The sequence below is a fragment of the Cetorhinus maximus genome, chromosome 23 (assembly GCF_964194155.1).
Source record: "Cetorhinus maximus chromosome 23, sCetMax3.hap1.1, whole genome shotgun sequence".
NCBI classification, from domain to species: domain Eukaryota; kingdom Metazoa; phylum Chordata; class Chondrichthyes; order Lamniformes; family Cetorhinidae; genus Cetorhinus; species Cetorhinus maximus.
Genome location: NC_135901.1, coordinates 56245108 through 56270623, shown reverse-complemented (window position 1 = coordinate 56270623; position 25516 = coordinate 56245108). Strand labels below are relative to the sequence as shown.

The window sequence follows — 25516 nt, the reverse complement described above, 5'->3', positions numbered from 1 at the left end:
GTTTTTTCCCCCTTCGGTACCAGTTCATTTTGGATCAATTTCGTACGGCCTATCATTGGATTATATTATGCAGTAAATTGCAGGAGGTTTACTAATTGACAACAATTATTTTAATGATAGGTACTGATAGCTACTAATTCTGAGACTCTGAACTCATTGTGAATTTTGATCTTGTTTGTTTATTTGTGGTGGTAATTTTTGGCACATAATTTACTTAAATCAGTTTATAATTAAGAACGTTGCTTCAGTGTGTTTCCTGGGTCTTTATGTGCTCCCAGAAATTTTTGGAAGATGTGTCCACTAAAAAAGTACTTTTGAAATAGGCTTCCGTCTATAGCCTGGCATTCGCCTTTCTAAAAAATATTTGCGTATGTGTGCACGAGTGTCTCATGCTCTGCATTTAACTGTGTTTGTCTGCCATGCTGTATGAGTGCTGATGTGTGTGTTCATGTGACATGAATGTTGATATGCTTATTTACGTGTGGCCCGCCAGTGTATGTATGTTTGTTCATTTGTAAATGTGTGTGTATGAGTGTGTCTGTTTATGCGTTGATGTTTATGTTCACTTAGTAATGCCTGTATCAAAGAGTTTGTTTACGTCTATAAAAGCAAAATACTGTGGATGCTGCAAATCTGAAACAAAAACATGAATAGCTGGAAAAACTCAGCAGGTCTGATTTCATCTGTGGACGGGAATACAGTTAAAGTTTCGAGTCCGGATGACTCTTCATCAGAACTGAGGAAAAATAGAAATGAAGTGAAATATAAGCTGCTTGAGGGGTTTGGGACAGGTAGAGCTGGATAGAGGGCCAGTGATAGGTGGAGGCGAGGAAGAGATTTCCAAAGATGTCATAGACAAAAGGACAAAGGGGTGTTGACGGTGGAAATGTGACGGCGGTGGGGTAGGGGAAAGGGAGCGAAATAGGCCAAAAGTTGGAGATAAAAAATGAATGGAAATAAATTTTAAAATAATTGAAATAAGTGGGAAAAGGAAAATATATTTTAAAAAAATATTTTAAAAATTATAATTTTTTGGAAACAGGGGGATCGGAAAGTGGGTGGGGATGGAGGAGAAAGTTCATGATCTGAAGTTGTTGAAATCAATGTTAAGTCTGGAAGTCTGTAAAGTGCCTAATCAGAAGATGAGGTGCTGTTCCTCCAGTTTGCTTTGAGCTTCACTGGAACAATGCAGCAGGCCAAGGCCAGACATGTGGGCATGAGAGCAGGGTGGTGTGTTGAAATGGCAAGCGACAGGGAGGTCTGGGTAATGCTTGCGGACAGACTGGAGGTGTTCCGCAAAGCGGTCACCCAGTCTGCGTATGATCCAATATTTGAAATAATTTATAATTTAAAAAAATATATTTTTTAATATATTTTTCTTTTCCCACCGATTTCTTATATTTTTAATTCAATTTCCACCCATTGTTTTACCTCCACCTTTTAGCCTATTTCGATCCCTTCCTCCCACCACACCCCCACGAGGGCTATCTGTCACTTGCTCGTCATGCTTTCTACCCTTAATGTCACAATTAGCATGTTCCTTAGCTAACATCACTACCGTCAACACTCATTTGTCCTTTTCCCTATGACATCTTTGGCAATCTCTTCTTTGCCTCCACCTATCACTGGCCCTCTATCTAGCTCTCCTGTCCCACCCCCCTCAACCAGTTTATATTTCACCTCATTTCTATTTTTCCTTAATTCTGATGAAGAGTCATGCGGACTCGAAACGTTAACTGCATTTCTCTCCGCAGATGCTGTCAGACCTGCTGAGTTATTCCAGCTATTGTTGCTTTTGTTTACGTCCATGCCTGTTAATGTATCTGACATTATGACGTTTTATGTTCTATGTTTGCTATGTTAATGATTTTACCCCCATGAGCGTGTGAGTACGTTAAGGCTAACTTTATATGTTGATGGATGTTTATAACTATGTGTTCATGTCCGTTTATTTGTCCATGTGTACTAAAACGTGTGTTTATATGTGTTTGTGTTATTGTGAGTGTGTGAATATGTTCATATTTGTTTCTTGTTCTTTGTTTGTGAAAATGCTACTGCCTGTTCATCTATGTGTCTTTGTGCCCGTTTTGTCAATCTGTTAATGTGTGTGTAGAAATGCCTATGTATTTGCATTATTGTGCATGATAGTGTGTCTTTAGATCTATATTGTTGTGTTCGTTGAAACATAGTAATGAACAAGTTCATGTATATGTTTACATGTCTTGTATGAGTCTGCTTATGGGGTTGTGTATATCTGTATTTGTTTCTGTTGTGTGTATGTTTGTTTGTGTGTGTATACACACACACGTTTGCATGTGTGTGCCTGTGAGTCCATGTGTTTGAGAGAGTATGCATTTTTAGGTGTGTACACGTGTGTGTTTGTGTGTGCGTGTGCAGGTGCAATAGCATGTGCCTGTGTGTATGTGTGTGCATGTACCTGTGTTTGTGTGTGTGTTTGTATGTGTATGAGTGTGTGTGTGCCTGTTTGTCGAGAATGAGTGTATATTTATGCATGTGTGTTTGCATATGTGCATGTTTCTGGTCTGTTACTGTGAGTGTGCATTTGTGCATGTTTTCTCTGTATATGTGAGCTCTTGTGAGTGTGTGTGTGCGTGTTTGTGTGGGTTTGTTTGTGTGTGTTTGCCGGTGTATGTTTATCAGTGTGTAGGTGAATGTTTGCATGTGCATCTTCTGTGTGTGCTTATGTGAGTGGCTCCGTGTATATTTGTCTGTGTGTATGTTTGTGTGTGTATGTACACTTGTGTATGTATGTGCATGTGTGTGCGTGAGTGTGTGTGTGTGTGTCTATTTGTATGTTTGTCTGTGTATGTATGCTTGTGCGTGTTTGTGCATGTGTGTCCCTTTTTACATGCGTGTGTATGAACCTGTATATGTGTGTGTGTGTGTGTGTGTTTGTGTGTGTGGATGCGTGTCTAAACGCATGTGTGTGTGTGTGTTTCTGTGTGCCTGTGTGTTTGTGTGTGTGTCAGTATGTGTGTGTGTGTATGTGATTCTCTGCCTGTGAGACTTTGTGTGCGTATATTTATCAGTTTGTGGAGGTGTGTGTTTGCGCGTGTGTTTGTGTGTTTTGATCATGTGACACTTTTTGTATATGTGTGCGTATGAATCTGTGTGTTTATGTGTACGTGTGTGTGTGATTTCGTGTCAGGATGTGTGTGTGTGTCTTTGTCTCTATGCATGTGTGTGTGTTTGTCTGTCTGTCTCTCTGTCTGCCTGCCTGTGTGCCCGAATGTGTGTATGTCTGTGTGTGCCTGTATGTGTGCTCGTTTATGCATGTGTCTGTGTGTCTGTAAGAGCATGTGTGTCCGCGTGCCTGTGCCAATGTCTGTGTGTGTTTGTGTCTACCCGTGTGTGTGTGTGTGTGTGTGTGTGGACGTGTGTGCTTGTTTATGTATGTTTGTGTGTGGGTGTGTGAGTGTGTGTGTGTGTGTGCCTCTGTGTCTGTCTTTGTGTTTTTGTCTGGCTGTGTGTATGGCAGCCTGTGTTTATGTGTACGGGCATGTGTGCATGTTCCTGTGTGTGTGTCTGTGTTTGTTTATGCATGTTTGTGGTCTGTGTGTGTGTGCGTGTGTGTGTGTGTGTGTGTGTGCCTCTGTGTTTGTCTGTGTGCTTTTGCCAGTCTGTATGTATGTTTGTCTGTGTTTATGTGATCGGGCATCTGTGTATGATCCAGTGTGTGTTTGTGTGCTAGTCTACCCTTGTGTACGTGTGTGTATGCAAATTTGTTTCAGTGTCTGTGTCTGTGTGTGTTTGTGTGAGAGAGAGAACGTTTCTCAGAATGTGTGTGTGATTCTTTGCCTTTGTGTGTGCTTATGAGCTTGTGTCAGTATATGGCTGTGTGTGTGCTTGCGTTTGTTTGTGTGTGTGTGTGTGTATGTATCTTTATCTACTAATGTGAGATTTTTTCTGTCAGTTTCTGTGTGTGCGTGTGTTTGTGTCTGTGTATCTGTGTGTGTGTTTCTCTCAGAGGGAGACATTTTGTGTCAGAATGCGTGTGTATCTTTGTTTTGTGTGTGTGTGTGTTTGTGTATGTGCGTGTTTGAGTCTGTATGTGTGTGTGTGTGTGTGTGTGTGCGATCTTGTGCCAGGGTGTGGCTGAATGCGTCTTTGTATGCGTGCGGGCGTGTCTGTGTGTGTGTGTGTATGTGTGTATGTGTGTTTGTGTTTGGGCGTTTGTGTGTGCGTGTATGTGTGTGTGCGTGTTTGGGTGTTTGTGTGTACGTGTGAGTCTGTCTGTGTGGGTGTGATCTTGTGCCAGGGTGTGTGTGTGTATCTTTTTCTCTGTGTGTGTGTATGTGTGTTTGTGTGTGTGTTTATGAGCTTGTGTCAGTGTGTGTGCTTTTTTATTGTTATTCCACGTATTCCTGAATGAATAACGGGGCGTGACCGTGAAGGTATGATCGATGGAGAACACTATTCGCCATTCTGTGTATGAATGTGTTTTCTGTGGCGTTCAATGTGACATCAAGCGATAGAATGCAACAATTGAACAGAAGTACGCCAGACACATTAGAAACAGAACCGGAAAAACAGGAAGGATGGAATCAGCAGTTTAGATTTGGATTATAAAAAATCATCGGCAACTTGTGATTTACAAGAACAAGAAATTGAAAATACTTTCAAAGATATCATGTTGCACCATGATTGAAGTTTACCATTTGAGTGCAGGAAGCTAGAAGCCGCCTTGTATCTGAATCCATATCATAGACAGTTGTTCACTTCTAAACCCTCTGCTCTGGGACTGGGAGTTTAGTGAGTTAATGTTCCCCTCTCCACTCCCTTTCGTTGGCTAAACAATTTCCTCTCCGGATGTCTCTGTTGGGGATGTGCAGGTACATTGCGTTAACTAATGCCCTCCCCCCTTTCTATGTTGGCTAAGTGGAGATAAAATTCGCCTTCCCGTGTGACCCTCACTTCAGTTCCCAGTGGGTGCGATGCGGCAACTTCCAGCTGGTAGAAGTTTGAATGGATGGACGAAAAGTGAAGCAGGAACAATGGGATCTAAATGCTGCTGCTGTGTGTGCTTGTGGGAAATGGGACATTGTCAGAATTCACCTCAGCGAGGGGCAAGTTGGTGAAGTAACTTTGCAGAATTCTGTAATGAATGAGCATTATTCTGTCTCTAACCCAGGGTGTATCTGAGCTGGGGCACTGATTGTGCAAGACTCGGGTCTGAGACCTGTAAATTCCCGACATCAACTAAACAGGGCTAACATTAGCAAAACTAGAAAACACAATAAATTAAGTGGCTGTGTATTTAATTCACAATTTGAGGAATATACTTTATTATTTCTACTAAAGTTCGAAATGTAAGCGATAGATTCTCATTGACAAGAATTAACGGTGTCCATCAGTGCAAGGGAAATGTTCACAAAACTCGGTTTACCGCTGGATTTATCAACCGTTCTGTTGATGATCTTCAAGGGAATCGCTTCATGTCCCACCACACAGGAGTAAAAAGCGCCGCTGGCCCACTCCTCCGCTGCAATGGATAACAGGCTGTACATGAAGAAGGAGTTATTGCCATTCTCCGCCATCACCTCGGTGTTCTTGTAGTTCACCGGATTCACCGGCTTGTCATTGACGGTCCACTTGACGAAGATCTCTCGGGGGGAGAAACCTCTCACTAAGCAGCTGAGGGAGATGAATTTCTGAGCGGAGACATCTTCTGCCGGGGGCAGGAGGACAGAGACGGACGGTTCCCGCGGATATTTAGCTGCAAAAAATTTACAATCAATGTCAAAAAAAGGAGAATTCCAGGGACAATGACACCGGTGGTTAGATATGAGAGAAATGTGTTTTGTTTTGACTTTTCAAGATCTCCATTTTCCACTTTGGGGTCTGACCGGCTTTCTAGCTCGGAGCAGATGTGGATGCAATCATTTACTCTGAGAATATGCGGGATTGGATTGGAAAGTTGCATCAGTAACAGTAACAGGCCATTCGGTCGAACAGTTCTGTGCTGGTGTGTTAGCTCCATACAAAGCTCTTCCCACCATTCTCATCAAACCCTGCAGTACAGTTTCTTGTTCATTCACCTACTTATGAATTTACTGCTTAAATGCTTCATTTACGGGCCTAGGGGTTTTAGTTAGTGGAATTACCAATCAGACTAGCTCATTAATGCAATATACACTAATTATTGGTTCTTAAACTTACACTGGGAATTTGCACACTGGCTCACTTATTGATTCATTCTCAAAACTCACGTTCTTCCTTGTGGATGAAATTTCTTAAAGGAGTCGGCAGATCCTGATGGCTCACCACGCAGTAGAACTCAGCCCCACTCAGCCAGGCTTGTGTTGAGATGTTCAGGTTGCTGACCACGCTGTTTGGATCCTCTCCCGGCTGGACAGCAATCTCTGATTTCAAAGGCTTCTGCTCTTGTGTCCAAGACACGAGGACTCCATAAGGGGCATTACTCACGATGCAGGTTAAGGTCACTGTCGCCTCCAGTAAGACCTGTTCTATTGGCGGCGGCTGTAGAGTAATTATGGGATCGGTGCAGTCGGAAACTGTGAAGCAAAAATGAATGTCAACGAAAACATCATCTTAAAGAATCAGAAACCCAGTATTCAGCTTTCACTCTCACGACGGGAATATTTATTTGATCTCACCCTGCCGTGTAAACGCTTTGATTATTTGAAGGTCAGTGACTTGCAATAATTCTGGAAGACTCCATAACATTCCCTGTGTATTTCCACCCTGAACCAAAGGAATGACTAAACCAAATGCCGGTGCAACAATGTGAATTAATTCAGGAACAATCGTTTTATCGACAGATTATCACTCGTCCCGAAATCAAGGAATGAGAGAATGATAGAACGCTAACAGCACAGGAGGAAACCATTCAGCTCTCTATGTCTCTCTGTAAGGATAATGTGTCCCTTAACCCCATTTATCCTCCCCGTTCTGTCACGTGCGATAACATTTTCAAAAAAAAAATGTAAGAGACTGAGCGGACAGGGGGAAAGGCGGCAGACTGAGAGAGGGAGAGGGCACATGGAGAGAGAGGGCACTCGGGGGAAACATTTTCAAAAAAAAATGTTAATCTCTTCTTTTGAAATGTCTATTGATTCCTAGCCTCAGAAATTCTTGGGGAAATGAAAGTGATAATATTTCACAGCGTGAGGAAAATGTTGCCAAAATGGCCTCCGTCAGAATTTTCCTATCTCTAATTTGGAGGACTAAGCATTTTCTCCCAACTTCCAATTTCATTAATTAACCAAAACACCGCAAATCGATCACTCATTAGGCTCTTGTACTCAAAGGAATGCAGCCGAGATTATGCAAACTGCTATCAGCGCTGCTCAATCTGAAAACAGCAGCAGAAATAAAGTGCACATCTTTGTCAGAATTGAAATCGTGGGCAATTACCAGTAAAGGCCTGCAGACACCGATCCTACTCACAATATGAACAATCAATTTCGGATAAAACTAAAACCAATGACTCCTCACTCACCGTCCAACTTTTGAACAAAATGTCACTGTGTTTTGTGAGTTGATGAAATCCTGAACACCGGGGGATTCTGATTCAGAAAGAACATGGGTTCAATCCCCACTGCAGATGTTTGAACACAAGTGTAGCTCATACCAGCAATGTAGCACTGGGTCAGTATTGCATTGTGAGAGGTACCGACTTCAACATCAACTGTTAAGGCCCGGGACTGCCTGCTTTCTCAGTGTGACATCACATTTCCCCAAATTCTCCCAACTTTTGCGTCGTCCACAAACCTTTAAACTGTCCCCTGCAAACCACATCTAGATCATTTACATATATAAATATTTATCCACTTAGCTATTGTCCCTTTAATTCCATGATCTATAACTTTCCTCACAGGTCTGTTGTGTGGCATTGTATCGAACGCCTTTTGGAAGTCCATATAGACCACATCAACGGCCTTGCCCTCATTAACCATCTCTGTTACCTCTTGACAAAACTCCAGCAAGTTAGTTATACGGGGTTTTCCTTTAATAAATCCATGATGACTCTTCTTAATCAATCTAAATTATCCCATATGATATTAATTCCATCCGGAATGATTGTTTCTAGAATTTTCCCCACCACCGAAGTTAAACTGACTCGTCTGCAATTGCAGGGCAGACTTTTGCAAACGTTTTTGAACACGGGCGTAATATTTGCAAATCTCCAGTCCTCCAGCACCTCCCCAAATGCAGGGAACGCTGAAAAGGTTTTGTCAGTGCCTCTGCAATTCCACTCTCACTTCCTTCAATACTCTTGGACGCATCCCACCCGGTCCCGGTGCCTTATCAGCTTTAAGTGCCGCCAGCTGATGCAATACCTCCTCCTTATCAATTTTAAACCCTTCTAGTGACGGAGTTTCCTTCTCTGTCACCATGGCCTGGGCAGCATCTAACTAAAGGTAAAGACAGAAGCAAAATATTCATTTAACACCTCAGCCATGCCTCTTGCCTCAATGTGTAAATCCCCTTTTTGTTCCCTAATCGGTCCTAATCCTCCTTTTACAAACTTTTTACGATTGATATGCTTATAGAATACTTTGGGATTTCCTTTTATGTTAGCTGCCAGTCTTTTTTCATAATCCCTCTTTGCTTCTCTTATTTGCTTTTACACATCCCTTCTGAACCTTCTGTATTCAGCTTGGTTCTCAAATGTATTTGCTACCCGACACCTGTTGTAAGCACATTTTTCCTTCCTTAACTTCATTTCTATCTCCTTTGCCATCCAAGGAGCTCCGAATTTGTTTCTCCTGCCCTTCCCTTTTGAGGGAACATACATTGGCTGTGCCGAAACCATCTTCTCTTTGAAGTTAGCCGATTGTTCAGCCACTGTTTTTCCCACCAACCTTTGGTTCCATTCTATTAGGCCCAGCCCCATTCTTGCCCCATTGAAGTCCGCTCTCTGCCAGTTGTCTATTCTTACCCTGGATTAGTCAATGTAATTTTCCACCGTCATCCTGAACCTTACGATACAATGATCACTGTCCCCTAAATGCTCCCCTCCTGTCAATTTATTTACTTGGTCCACCTCATTCCTAAGAGCCAGGTTGGCAGTGCCTCCTTTCTTCTTGCACTGGGCACACACTGCTGTAGGAAATTCTCCAGAGTATGATCTAGGAATGCTGCTCCCTCACTGCCCCTTACGGTACCACTATCAAAGTATATATTCGGGTAATGAACCCCACCCCCCTCCATTATAACTACCCGATGATGTTTACTCCTCTCTGTTATTTCCTTGCTCCTCTCTATCTTCCCACCAGCTATTGCGGTCTATACATTACAACCAGCAATGTAATTGCACCCTTCTTTTTCCTTTGTTCCAGCCAAATTGGTTATGTCCTTGAATAGCCTGACACATTATTTTTCTCCAGTACTGCAATACTTTCCTTAACCAAAAACGCCACGACCACCCCGCCCCCTCTCTATGCCCTTTCCTCTCTTTTCTGAACATCTTGTAACTAGGAATATTTAACACCCAATTCTGCCCCTCCTTAAGCTAGGTCTCCGTTATCACCCTAGCATCATAATCCCACAAGACAATCTATGACAGTAACTCCGAAATTTTATCAACTATACTCCGTGCATGCACATACATGCAGTGCAACGCTGATTCAGGCTTCATTGCATGCTCCCTTACCCCGACTCCATCTATTAACTGACTATTCCCTCTTTTAGTGTTAGCTGCCTCTCACAGAATTCCAGGCACCCTGGTATTACTCGCTGACATTCTCTCCTTGTTCCCACGCCCCTCCTGAGTTACTTTGAACCCTCCCCAGCAGCAAAACCAATAATGTTATTTAGTTCTAAAAGCCAAATATTGCTGGAAATCTGAAATAAAAATGAAAAGAAAACGTTCGAAATGCTGAGCTGAAAGGTGTCTGCTTCCTGGGCAACATGTATCCCTCAACAAACAGAATGAAACCAATAAATAAATAAATCCTGTCAACATCATGTCCCAGTTTCTAAGAGACTGTTGTGCCGCAAATCGCTGCTGAATATTCTACTTTACGACAATGAGCACATTTCCACGATCATTCCTTGGCTGCTAAGTGTTTTGGGACAATCTGATGCTGTTGAAGACGCTGTATAAATGAAAGGATTTCTTCAGTGTGTTTTTGTTTCCTTTGGAAGGAAACACAAACGGGAAAATTGGCAAATGGGGCACATTCTCTGGCTTTTAGTCATTCCAAAATATTTCTTGGCTTGGACAGAGATTGGCACCAAGAATGGCCTTGAACTTTCTCGGGTTGTGTCTCTTACCCTCAGGTCTGGTGATGTTTCGGCTTTGAGTGACCCCTTTATGAGTGACCTGGCAGGTATAGAGCGTGTGACTGAACCAGTCCCCAGCGGGGACTGTCAGCCGACTGGTCGCCGAGAAGTCCCCGTTCACTTCAAAGCCGGGAGAGGTGACGAAGCCCGAGACCATGGCCTGTCCATTCTTCAGCCACTTCACATTGATTGAATTTGGACGGAAATCAACGATTGAACAGACGATGGTTGCAAATCTGCTGCTTGTGATTTCGTCACTGGGGCTCACGGTGAGGAGAACAGTTGGATGATGCACCACAAGGTCTGCAAGAAAATACATATTATTTGGAAATAATTTTGCTTCAAACCAAACAATTAAAAACTGTAAAACTATTTACATAAAATCCACAGGACAGAACCAGGCCAGCCGGCCCCATAGTTCAATGCTGGACTTTAGGCTCCACACGAACATCCTCTCGCTCTACTTCATCTTGCAGTATAAAAACCACCTTCTTTACAATCTCCCTCATGTATCTATTAAGATTCCCCTAAACAGGGTCTCAGTAACGTCTCACCTACAGAAATTCCCACATTCTGCTCATCCTTGGTGTAAAGAAGATTCTGATTTGCCAATTGATTTTTTTTAACATTCTGTTGTAAACATGAGCTCTAATTCTTGTCTAATCTATCAAATTATTTCAGAAGTCTGAGGACCTTTATTCGGTCACACCACAATTTTTTATTTTGTAGAGAATAGACCACCAGCCTATTCGCTGTTACTTGACAGATGTAATCTATCAGCTCTGGTATTGTCCTTTTAAGTAGTTTAGCTCTTGTTGCAACGCCCCTGTAGCATTCTCCTTACGTGGAAACCAGAACTACATACAGTATACTCGGTGTGATTTGGAGGGGATAACTGCACACAGTACACCTATTGTGATGTGGAGACCTTAATTATACACAGTACTCTACATTGTGATGTGGAGAACAAAACTGTCCACAGTACAATAACTGTGATGCGGAGACCAGAGTTGTACATATCACACTAAGTGTGATGTGGAGGCCAGAACTCTACACAATCCACTAAGTGTGATGTGGAGAATACAGGTATCCACAATACACTAAGTGTGATATGGGCACCTGAACTACACACAATACTCTCACTACATTCTAACCCATGTGATGCAGAATTTGAACATAACTCATTTGTTGACCACGTTTCCCCTTCACCCAGCCCCGGCACTGCCGCCCTGAGCATCCCACAACACGAACCTGGCATTTCCTTCACCCAGACCGACCCGCTCCGTCGAACCTCGCAGTAGATTGTGCTGCTTCCCACCTCTGATTCGGTGATGGTTAACTGGCTGCTCAGGGTGTGGGTTCCCTTCTTGTTCAGCACTGATGGGTAAGTCTTCAATCCAGCTGTGATCGTCTCTTGATCTTTCTTCCAGGAAACGCTGGTGATTTCGGGGGAGTAGTCCGCAGCCAAACAGCAGTAGGTCACGGAGCCGGCAGTGTTTGCTTGTTCACAGGAGGAGAGCAGAGCGTAGAGGGTGGGGGCAGACGGTGTTGCTGGGAATGAAGAGTCAATTGAACAAGTTAAAAATTTGATTCGGGCTTATGAAATAAGCAAATTGTTCGAAGTTTAATATTAGTATCATTTATTTCCAAAATATCCTCGTCATAAACTGCATTTAGGAGTTGATATGCCCGACGGGACACGCCGCCATGATGGCCAGTCTTGTGCACAAGATGAGGCACAAGTCGGAAAAGGGAAATATTGCCCATGAGACCACATTATGGCGAGTTAAATAAGGCATAATGTAAGCTGGGCTTCCTCCAGCCCTTGCTCCTCTGTTGAGGAAAACATCAAACATTCCTCAAACCTTTACATCCTTCCACATTATTTCCACTGAGCTTTCGCTTAAATTATTTTACTATCAACCTCTTATCAGCAGCAAATGACTGTTTTAATGCAGCAACATTTAGCTATCTCTGGGCCAGGATGGCCGATTATCTTCCATGAAGGACATCAGTGGGCCAGAGGGGTTTTTACACTAATCTATTCTAGTTTCATGATCAACATGTTGTTGTTTTCAGGGGATAAACTTAGATGATGCTTGGCAGCATTTGCTCTAAAGATTCTGTAACTCCGACCGGTGGATCGACTAGCTTCATTACTTACAGACACACTTTTAGCACTTTTATAAAGCATGACCCAGAGTTGTTCAATGAGACTATTTGATAGCATGGACGGTTGGATTTCGGCCACTCACAATTCTGAATTAACTCTCCAAAGCTGCCAATGCTCAATGATGTTTACAAATAATCCATTATTATCAGCTATCTTGGTTAGATAAACAGATAGATAGATAGAGAGTTAAAGAGATCGGTATATAGATAAATAGACAAACAGATAGATAGATATATAGATCGATAGAGGTATAGAAGGGGAGAGAGAAACAGGCAGATAAACAGATGGATAGATAGATAGAGAGAGAAATAGATAGAGAAAGAGATAGAGAGTGATAGAAAATAGAGAGAGAGAGAGAGAGACAGGCAGAAAGACAAGATAGGCAGATAGATAGACAGACAGACAGACAGACAGACAGACAGACAGACAGACAGACAGACAGATAGATAGATAGACAGATAGACCGATTAATATATCGATCTTTGCATCGATAGATGGAAAAATGGATGCATGAATGCATACTTGTTCAGAAAAAGGCGTTTCATCTACACTGCACTATCAAATGTTCACAGTTCACAGACTGTACTGATTAGGTACAAGAGAGAAGAACATTGAAGTTCCACATCAAACCCTAGTAAAGCCCTTAGAACAAGAGTAAAACTGCTTCTATGATAGTTCATCAAATGTTCTTAGGGTAGTTGGAATCAGGTTGTGCATTGAGTTAAGTTAAATTCATGTTTTCCAGCTTTCATTCCCACCGTAGTTTGCATTAGATAAGGAGTAAGGCACCATACTGTCCATTTAAGTTGCACAATTTATTTCCAGATTCGATCTTATCGCAGAAGGTAACGTTACAGTCACTTCCTTCAACTGTCCTGAAATTGAACTTTAGATCAGGTCAATCTGATTGAAATATTATCTGTTATTGAAAATGTTTAATCATCAACCCTTCATCAGAAAATTAGCTTTTTTTTAGAATGAAATGTACGTTAAATTAACGATCTGCTACTTCATTGGAGGAATTGAAGCATTTAATTTTACATATCTAATTCGGAGCACTCGCGCCCAATGTGTTTGATACTCGTTAAAGTTCCTAGAACATTGACAGTGCCAACACGCTCATGTCAGATACAGAACAGGTGAGTTATACTAAAACTCTCTTTGCACAGTCCTGTAAAGCGATGTATTTCAGGGATAGTAATGGTGGGATGCATTCTAAAAAGCCCCCTATTCCGCATTGTTAGTTAAAACTTACGCTTAGACTGGACCATCAACAAACCAGCGGCTCTGATACAGCAAACACTGAACAGGAAAAATATCTTTCTACACTTTGCATTCCTTCTGAATTCCACAAACTGGGATACTGATCTTATTTCTGAGACACCTTCTCAAACTTAAGAACAGACTCGCATCTTTCTCGGATATACAAACTTCTTAAATAAATGGTTCGAAGTTAATTCCCTGAAATACAGGAGAATGAACCAGAAAGTTCACAAACAGCCAGAAGGCTCACGCTTCTCGCACAGTGACCACGCACATAGAAACAGAACAGACATAAACAATGCAAAAAACATTCTATTAAAGATAGATTTCTCCAGTGTCCATTAATCCGTTTGAATAGATTAAAACTTTTTTAAATTTATGACCACGTCACTTTTTTGAAATTATTCTGATTCTAAATTGAAAAACTCCTTTTGACGGGCCTCAATTTCTCCCTGTCTGTGTACAGTTTTCACAACAGTCTTAGAGTTAGTTTGGCTGAGAACAGGTTCATCAAAATAATTTACATTCAGGGTAATTTATGTCTATAAAGGGACATTGTAACAGTGCAAGAATTTAACAAATCAGGAAATATTTACACTGAACTCCGATTATTCATTGACATAATTTCAGAATTATGTGTAACCATTGAAACTGCTGAGGCAAAACACGAAGGTAATTAATTAAATTGTACACCAACATTCAATGGAGCTGAAGGCAGCTGAGTAAGAAACATGTTACTTTCCAAGTTAATTGAAAATAATTTTTAAAATTCTCCAACCATGTGTTTTAGCTTTAATCCTGGACTCAGCGCAGGACATTTGAAAGATTTTTTTGTAATGAATTTGCACCGATCGTAGATTCTATTTTGACATTGTTGATATTTTACCTTATTATGCCAAGTTAGTTAATAATTTTATTCTTCTTCTGATTTGTCTCTTGTTAATAATAGGCTTAATTAAATTAAGGTGACACTTATTAAATTAAGCAAATAATTCCATACACTTTCGGACAAATACATTATAATACTTTTAATAAATTAAGATGATCACAAATTTATATAATGTGCTCCTGTATCTATGCCCGTGTAAGATTTTCATGTTTGTGACTATGTTGGCACGACATAAAAGCTCTTCTGTTCTAAACGTGTATTTCACATGATAGATGTATAAGTTGTTCAAACACTATCCGGGTACTCAAATCGGTAAAAAAAAATGGAGTGCAACATCCTCTAGTCACTAAAGCAGGACTCCGGAGTTTAAATATCATCCCACATTTCAACAGCAGTTTTATTTTAATAATTAAAGTAGCCCTGGCAGTTTGTCGCCATTCTCGGAGCCTCCCCTAGATAATAATACAGCCAAGCTTCGATATACCGTTCCCGTAATCCACATAATACACGTAAATGTGTTTTAAATATATAATGAAAATAAAATGCTGGGAATCTTATATAAAAACGGAAAATGCTGGCAAAACTCAGCACGTCTGGCAGCATCAGTGGAGAGAGAAACAGAGTTAACGTTTCGAATCCGTATGACTCTTCTTCAGATCTCTGCTTCTCCATGGACAGATGCTGCCAGTCCTACTGAGTAATTTTTCAGCAATTTCTGTTTAGATATATAATGCTACTTATTGAAATTAAGATCCACAACAATCAATGCAGAACTCAGAGATAACAATTCCTCTGCATCACCAGAGTCACTGAAACTCAACGAGAAAAAAGAACAACGATTTTCATGAGAATTAAATGTAGCTCCCATTTAATTCAACCCATATATCTCACAGCTTTGCAAGATTGGTTGGTGTTCTTCAATTCAAAAGTTACATTTATAATTAAGCCAACCTGCTTCAATTGCAATGTTTGTCAATCTCCAGCCTTATGCATTCTGAACTTTCTCTAAGTTTAAATAAAATTCTTGAGCGATTCATTAACTGTCAACGACGCATCTTGCAAACTGTTTAAGATTGGTTTAGTGATAATGGTCTAAACTCAAATTGAAGGAACTACGCAGTTTGGTTGCACAGCAAAGATTCAGCAACCTGGCAGATATATTAAATTAGCTAACTGCAATTTTAAAAATGCATTTAATTGATAACTATTTAGCACTTTTCAACTTGCGTAAACCAGGGAGGAATCAATTACTTTAAAACCTCTGTTAAAACGAAACACTGCAAACTCTGTGTGTATTATCTATGTATTTAAAAACACAATGGAAGTTGTTGGAACCTCGGCATTTGTCCGGCTGATATTACTTGTTCTGCGGTCTGCAGCAGGGTTGTGGAAAGCACAGATTATCTACTAAATGTCGAGCAATACTATTTTTTATTACTGTAATCTTGGGAAATACTTCCCCAATATAATTTTTTGAGTTATATTCATTTAACTCCCCATTACAGTTCAAATTCGCTGGTTAAGTCCTTTAACATTGCAGTGTTACTTCAAGCATTAAATAGGAGCATCGGATAAAAAAATATTAATGGTTAATATTCAATTAGCACTGAAATAAAAAGGCATCAAAATATCGATCAACATTGATTAAAAAGCCTGCCTGCTATTTAACTATAGCCCTGCTTCACAATGGTTTAAACACATAGGCAACAACCTGAAGATGTGATCGACATTACATGCTGTAGAATCACCAAACAGGTCCACGAGCTTTAACTGTTCGAAGTAACCCAGGCACATATTCTCCTCAGCACTTAACACCAAATCACAACACCGAGGGACTGAATCCAACAACTGCTTAATTACCTAAGTCCTTTCAGCAGAATCAGGTGCAACATTTCAAATAAACCTCAATACATCGCACCGAAATCGCCTTTCATTGAACAAGTCATTTATTAAAATAAACAGAAACATGAAACAATGACAGAATAATTGTATTTCGATGGATCATGTTTAATGTTGATTTTCACGGTATATTTTAGTAATATCGGGGGATATTACTGCATTATAACGTGTCAAGTTGTATTAATTTAAACCTGATCCAGGCAGGAAATTTGTTAACCATCTTGTTCCTATTTATCGTAGCATTTCACTTATTTAAGGTGAACGTTCGTCAACATTATATTGATATTTTTCAGCGCAGTTGACACAAATAAACATGACAAACATTTATTTTAAAACCCATAGTTTAAAACGTCATTTTTGACCTTGATAGCACTCGGTTTCCTGTCTACAATCTTATTTCCAACGCTTTTAAACACAATGTTTTCAGTCGATTACAAAACCTGCAGCAATCAGATGTCACCGAGATTAAACATGGTAGAAACACCAAATTTTTTAACAAAACTCAGGTATTTAAGGTAAGCCAGGCACAAAGCCTCATCAGCAGATAAAAGGCAAATCACTCAAACAAGTCCATAAAATTCCAATAGCATTTTTTTTGTGGAGAAGCAGAACAATTGTTCAATCCCTTTGCAGCATAATTAAATGAAACATTGTAAACACAGAATCCACCAATGCAAAGTTTTGGTTAACACATTAATGACTAAAATAAACAGAAATATGAAACAATGAAGCAAATCCAACAGCACAGAATGAAGGCATGTTTCTTACCTGCAGTTACCGTCACCATGGTCCCTTGTCCCCAGTCCCAAATATAGTCACAGTGTTACATTCGCTGGTCTGGGTCACACAACAACTACTTCTGCACACAAGAGGAGAAATTCAATATTAGTTTAAATTCCGAGCCGAGAGGCAAAGTAAAATCATGATCGGCTTTATCAAAATAGTAAATTTGTTAAATATTTTTTAAAGTTTATAAATTATACTGTTTTTTGTGTTTCGCAGAGTAGCTCAGGATCATGCATTGAAATCAGCAAGCAATGGTTTAATAATTAACACACTGGCACCTCTTGAAACCTGTCAATTGGGAAGTTCCAGGCAGAGATAGGGCTTTGTTTAATATAGCTATATTGTAAAAAATCAAAATGCATTGACCCAAATGCAATCAATTAGCTCCGATGAGGTTTTTTCATTAACAGTAACGGCTGTGCCAACCAGTTGTATCACTGTGAGACGCACCGTGTCAGAAACTGTGGCGGACAGTTAAATGTGAAATACAGAGATTCAAATCCATAGCGGACTGAGAAAACTGATTCTGAATACTGTATGAATACATCATTGTGATATTTCAGTTATTACTCTTCATTATGTTTATAAAGCGGATCGAAATACGCCTTTAACATCTGTGCCCCTATTTAGCAAGATAATCAAAATTAATTAAAACGAAGGCATTTATACATATTTCGCAGTTCAGTGTTCCTTCATAAGCTTATTGTTGGTCATGTTCATTTTCTTTGACTTTCCTGCTGTGATACTGATCGCAGATTCGATCAAACTCCCTCTCTGGGGTATTTGTATGAGGAGTTCGCTATACACATCACCGTGACACACTGTAGTACCACAGTGACACGCACCAGCACAAATACTGCTCTCACTCACCGATTGTTGCTATAAGAAATAAATCATTCCATGCAACAGAAGATTTTCAGATTTTGATTATAATTCATCCAAGAGTTTTACTCAGGAGCAGAACTTTGGGCTAAAATTATCCCCGTTCACATAATAACATGTAAACATTTCGATTTGTCTCCTTGTCAATTGTGCACATTCTAACCGGTAACTATGTTCTTTAATACACAGAGTTAGTCAACATTTTGTTTTTATTCTTCGCCACTTTATTGCTTTGGAAAATATAACTTTTCAATCTAGGTTATATCACATCTCTTAACCTATTTTGCGCTAATACTGACCTATGATTCACTGCAATTATTTCTCTGCGGTTTCTGTACGAGCTCTGGGCTTGTTCAGGTCGCTGTGAGTCTCTTGAACAGTAATACCTCGCGGTGTCTTCAGGTCTCAGATTTTTAATCTCAATGTAAGTTGTGGACGAAGTTCTTGATGGAATGATTCGACCTTCGACTCCAGGCGCGTAATACGTGGTTCCCGAGGCCTTGTAGAAAGCAAGGAGCCACTCCAGCCCTTTCCCAGGAACTTGTTTAACCCAGTGCACATAGTAGCTGTCCAGATTGAACCCGCTCACTGAACAGGACAGTTTGCGAGATTCTCCGGGCTTGGCGGTCTCTGAAGCCGGCTGGGTCAGCACGACGACGGATTGGACATCTGTTAGCGAATGGAAAAAATGTAATTACATTAAAAAAAATCAAATCAGTGAATGTTAATATCAAAACGATATCAGATAAGATGCAGACTTCTATTGTTACAATTATAAAGTCAGGAATACTCACAGGTGGAACAAGCCAAGAAGAAGCAAAGGCACAGCGCAAATCCCATCCTCAGTCTCTGGGTATAACTGACTTGGGAGCGTGACTCTCCGTCGCAGCGAAACCTGCGGATTGTGAATCAGGAGCTGAACCGCCCCGCTATTTATACCGGCTAGAGTCAAATAAGAGAGAGAGAGAGAGACAGAGCTGGAGAATGGGAGTCACTCTCCTCCCCCAGTTAACAGCCTGACTCCTCCTCTCTTTTCCTGTCTGGGACCAGCTGTATAAACAATTATTAACAATTAATATTCCGTGTTCCACAAATGTCTTTTGTTTAGATTGTCTACTTATCCTTTGGAATGAGATAATATGTGTCCAAAGCAGGTTCAGTTTTAAATTGATTCAGGGCGAATCTTTACATTCCCAATAAACACCTCACATGTGCTCAGTGTCCAATTCCTCTCAGATGGACTTAAACGTTCCCATGGAATTAGTTCGAAGATCGGGAGAGATCTCCCCTGTGCCCAGGGCCAATACTTATCACTCAGTCAACATCCTAAAATCAGATTATCTGGTGATTTATCGCAGTGCAGTGTATTGGATCTTGCTGTGCGTGCATTCACGGCCACGTTTCCTTGCACTAAGTTGGTGATTATATATTTAGAAATAGAAAATCTTCATTGTCTTTAAAGATCTTTAAGGTATCCTATGGTTGTGAACTGCACTGTGTAACTGCAAGTCTTTCTTATTTCCATTGGCCCCTATCTGTGGGACAGAAGATACAAATGTTACTGATATTTGTCCAGAGAAAGCGATGACATTTATGCAAGGACATGGAATGTTTCGGAGTATTATCACTTAATTTCAGATATAATCCATAGTCAAATGTACAGCTTCACTTTAAAACAATTCCCGGTGAATCAATTTTCCACAGGATCTCAGTTCACCAGTGTGAATATTGCTCTTTCATTTCACACTGAACGATTCTAAATGGGAGATGTTGAGATTAACACCGAGGAGTGTTTGTGTGATGAGACTGCATAGTTCAGCCGAACCCTATTTAGTTGAGAATTAAATCACTCTGCCTACCTTTCGTATTGATGTGACAAATGCATCGCACAAACCATGGGGATATATTTAGCAATGCAGATAAAACAATATTGACCAGGCTGAAACCACTAAACCAAACTTATATTCAGAGATTTGGGGCATCACGAGTTTGATTTTTTTTTGATGTTGTTACTTTTCACCAAGGAAGAGAAATCATTGAATTTATGGTGATATTAAAGCAGTTGTGTTCAGCTTTTCAGATGCCAACACAAACTGTACCAACAGGTTACATATGAAAATACAAAGCCTGCCATTATAATTGTATTAAAATTTCAGTGAATAATTTGAGTTCCCAGTCAGTCAGTCTCCAGATTGGGATTGTAACTCCGCCGAATGCAGGTCATTGGGTAAAGTAAAAACTTGTTAAAGGAATCAAACATTGGTATCAGTGCAGTTAATCTGTTCTTTATATCTGTGTGATACCAGCTCAGCTGGCATTCCCTTCTACAGGATTGTAAAAGAACTCCGCAATTATCAGAATCAAATTGGCCTTAATTAATTAAAATCCCAAACTCATTGTATTGTTGTTGTCGCATTTATTCTGTTCTGCACGTGCCATTCACAAAACGCAGTTTCCTTAATATCATCTCAAGAGAAACACAATTTAGATCGACATTGCCTAACGATTCATTTGCTGATAAATTTATTCCAAGTTTTTTGAACAACACGTTCATCCCATATCTCTGCCCAACAGGCAGTGACAGGAATCCAGCATTCCATCATCAGGAAGGAGCGATAAGTCACATTGCAATTTACAGGAAACATCTCTGGCTGCTGTGCAGAAACTTCAACATTCAGCTTCCAGCCCGCTGATCAGAGAAAGGAAGGCAACAAGAACCCAGGTGTTAGCAAAGGAGCCTATTTATACACAGATCTGCCCAGCAAAAATATGCCCAAGCAGTCCAGGCTCATCTCCATTGGGTATATGGACTTTCATTTCGAATGAATTAATAACTTGAGATTGATTCCCAGAACCTGTATCCTCTCTGAAGTACCAGGGTGTGAATCCTAGGAATGATTATCAGAGCATGAGGCTATTGTGGCAGAAACCGAAGAAATGATTTCGAGAGCCTGGGGCCTACCTGACGCTCCAGGGATCACAGACCATGGATGTGATTCCTAGAGACTGGGGGACATTAGATGCACCAGGAAGCATAAATCCTGGGGTTAGTATCAAACACCCGGACCCAACAGACTCACCAGAGAACAAAAACGCTGGGAATTGTCCCCAGAACCTGGATTTTCTGATGTATGAGCATTTAGTTGCTCAAAACCTTGGAATTGCTTCTAGGTGCAGGGATTATCTGATACGACGTGCCCTTGAAGCACAAGCCATATTAATGATTCCCAGGGGTGGTCCCAAGTCACACGGACAAACATTGAATCACAAGCCCTGGGTATTATCTCCAGATGTTGGGTCTATATGACACAGGCAGTCATGCGAGCACAAACCCTAGGAATGATTATTTGTTACTGGTCATATATGACGCCGACAGACATGGGAGCAGAAATCCGATTAATTATTCCCTGTTCCTGGGTCGACATAATATAGGCAGTGGATTAAAACTCCCATCCATCTCTTTGTCACCTGTAGACCTGAATATTCCAATGGTTTCCTGACCATCCTCCCAGAGCCCACCTTCCATAAATAGGAGCTCAAGCTAAAAGCTCTTGCCCATTTCCTAATGCACACAAGTCCCGTTTGCCCATCAACCATGTTGTCCCTGATGCACGGAGGCTCTCGGTTAAGTAATGCATCAGTAATAAAATTATCACAGTTGTTCAACTCACTCCATGGCCTCCACCACCTCCCCCCCCCCGACCTCACCACCACCACCTCCATCACGGTCAACTCCTTCAGCCTTACAGTTGTCCGAGAGCTCTCCACTCCTCTAATTCTCACATCTTTTGCATCCGTGAATTTTATCAACTGCCTGGACCCTAAGCTATGGAATTCACGCATAAACCACTTCTCCCTCTCTCCTCCTTTACTACCTTCACTAAAAGCTACATGGTTGACCTAATGTATGGTCATCCATGTATTATGTCTCCTTAAGCGACTGGGTGTCAAAATTGATCTGTTAATGGTCTTATGAGTGAGCTTGGGGCGATTTACGACATTAAAGGTGGTATATAAATTGTTATTGGATATAATTCGATTTCTTTCTGACTGAAAGAAAAAATAAGTCAGAAGAATTACTGTTGTATTAATCTCAGTTCACATATAGTGAGATTCTCACTTTTACTGCAACATGCCGAAATCAATACAAGGTCCCGTGTGATGCGTTGATGATCAACTAACAATCTGTCACAAAGAACAATGTGTTCATACACGTTGTGCATGCTCCGATTTAATCACCTTTACAAATGATTTCTGAGGACAGACAGACATTGCCTTGGTAACAGAATGGTCGGTGGGAAAATGCAATCTAAATATGAGCACAAAATAAATGGATCATCAATGCAGATTAAAGCTATTACAGGGCCTAAAATTATATTTTTAATCAGAGGGAATAAAATATTGGAACATAACTGGAAAACATAATCATTTACATTTGCAGAATTCGCATAGAAATATTAAGATAGATGTGTTTAGATAAATACGCACAGGCACACAAGTAAACAAACAGAAATACAGAGATACAGTCAGACAAACACAGACACACACACACACACACAGAGACACACATACACACACGCGCGCACACACACACATACACAAATGTTCCCTGATCAAAATTCCTCCCTTCAGTTAAGGCCAATAAATGTACATTAATATAAATTAACAGGGTTTGAACCACTTTGTCCTTTTGCTAATGTTTCTTTGCACAACAAAGCTTCAGTCATACGGAATTCTTTACATTTTTTATCCTTTGCCACCCCGTGTAGAATGTAATGATCTTGTATTTCATTGTAGCTTGTTTTCAGATGTGTTAATATGAGAAACAATAACTGATAAAGGCATTTTTACAGTAACATTAATGGCAATCTTTCGCCACCAGGTGGCAGTGCTAGCGCGATTGCTTCCATGAAAACATACATACACTGCGTCAATTATTACTGCTCCATAGCATGTCTATGTTTATATCACAGCAGACCTTCACTCAGTTATTGCTAGTTCTACTTCATTCACAGATGTTGACATTTCTGTCAAGGCCGACATTTATATAGCCATACCTAATTGCCCTGGAGAATGTGTTGGTGAGCCACCTTGTGTGTGGCACAAATCCAAAAACAGTGTTGGTGGGAAGGGAGCGCTGGGATTTTGACTCAGTAACCACGAAGGAAAAAATCTATATTTCCAAATCAGAATACTGTGTGTGACTTGGAGCGGCACTAGTAGGTGTTGGTGCTCCCATTCACCTGCTGTCCTTGTCCTTCTATGTCGCAGAGCTCTCGCGTTCTGAAGATGCTGTCGAAAGATTCATCAGAAGGGGGTGAGAAGCTTCCGTTATGTGGAAAAACGAAAGAAATAGCATCCTAGAGCAGAGGAAGTTAAGGGACGTTTTGAAAGAAGTGTTCAAGTTTCTGAAGGGTTTTGCAAGGCCATAACCTGGCCATGTCTCAGTCCATATTATTCTGGGTCCTGCCATGGATATTAGTGCAATAAACTCTGTGCCCATCCACACTTTACACTAGGCTCTTTTTCAGTTATTGCTGCACTGAAGCATGGGTCTGGTTATATTGCACTCATCCATGTCCTTATTTATATTACACTAGACCCTTTCTCCTTTATTTCTGAATTATGTTATGCCCCCCGCCCCTCAGTTTAAATTACATGAGGCCATCTCCCTGTTTTTATTTTACAGGGTCTGCCATAGGTATTCATGCACTAAACTGCTCAGAGTGCAGGAGTCCTTATCGCTGTTTATATTAAATAAGGCCCCTTTTCTGTTATGAATGAACTGGACACTCTGTTTAAATTAATCTATTGCCAATGTCAGTTATTGTGGTACTGTAATTTCTTCTGTGTTAAGTAAATAGACAGATGGGTGAAGGGAGAGGTATGTCTCATAATAATTAAAGAACATATATTTGACTGGGTAGGAGGATGGGGTTTTTTTGTTGGAAAAATACGTTTAGTCTTGGTCAGAGCCATCAGAAGCTGTGTACAATTTCTCATTTCTCTGGTGTAATGTAACAGTTTTGTTGAAAGTACTGGTCGAATCTTATGACAATCTCGGAAATTTGAACTGGATTGAGGGGCAGAAGGAAAGGTGAGCCAGAGTGCACTGCAGTTTATACTGACTAGTGGAAATCTCTGTTGTGGCTATTGTACACCGTGTTTTAATGTTTCTCCTGAGGGCCTTTACATTCACGTTTTCCGTGGCTACTGGTTGCGTGACCGAGCCTGAACATATATATATATGCCTCTATTTCTGTCCGTGAGTGTGTCCATAGAAAACACATTAAAAATGCGTTGAGTGGAATATAAGTGCAAATTTGTTTGTTGATACGTTTCTATCAACAACAGTACGAACGTCGACAGTTTCACGATAGCAGTAATGGCAACGATTGGCCACCAGGTGACAGTGGAAGTTGGTTTGCCTAAATTATACCAAACCAGCGCTTATCGACTGATTTGGAATAGTTGTTAAGTCAAACATCTCTACCCATTCCCAATTCTCCTTGAGAAATGGCGAATTGCCACCATCTTGAAAGTATCAAGCGGTTTAATACCTTTGAAACTGCATGAATCCCAAGGCCCGCAGGAATGGTATCCTCGGCATAGGAATCACCATCACTTTATAATCCTAGGCAACTTCAGGCACTGAGACAGGGCGAGAGGACAGCTAACGTTGTACCCTTGTTCAAACGGATAAAGGTATAGCCTGAGTAATTACAGGACATTGAATATAATCTTGGAGCCGGGAATAGTATTGGGAAGAGAACATTCTAAGAGACAGGGTGCATCTACATTTAGAATGACACTGACTAAGCAAAGCTGGACAGCAAGAATTTGTTAAAGGAAGGACGAGTCTGACTATTGTGGTTAAATGGTTTGAAGGGATAATAAGGAGTGCCGATGGATACAGTGCATTCGATGTAGTCTATGTGGATTTTAAAATGACCAGGTTCTACATGGCAGAGCGGTTCCGAATTTAAAAGCCAATGTGATCCAAGGCAAAGCGGCGAGGTAAATCCAAAATTGGTTCAATGCAGAAGCAAGCGGTAAATGACACGGGGTGTTTCTTTAAATGGGAGTGGTATCCCCCAGGCCTTAGTAATAGGACACTTGCCTTTTCTTGCATATATCAGTTACTTGCACTTGAAAAGAGCATGATTAAGAAGGCTTTAGATGATACGCAAATTGGCTGTGTGATTAAGAATGAAGCAGAAAGCTGTACACTGCAGGATATCGACCAGTCAGGTAGACATAAGAATGGCATAAAGATGCTTGCGAGGTAGACCATTTAAGGAAGGCTAACAAGATAAAGGAATAAACAGTAAATAGGAACATAAGAACATAAG

General features: G+C 40.7%; 1 gene segment (V, D, J or C); it reads right to left on the bottom strand.

Annotated features, from left to right (window-relative positions):
• Positions 1–5262: 5262 nt before the first annotated feature.
• LOC144698569 (Ig heavy chain C region-like) lies at positions 5263–17283 on the bottom strand. The segment is given in 5 exon segments: positions 5263–5737; positions 6231–6536; positions 10264–10575; positions 11524–11868; positions 17265–17283. Coding segments are annotated over 5 exon segments (1374 nt in total).
• Positions 17284–25516: the final 8233 nt, after the last annotated feature.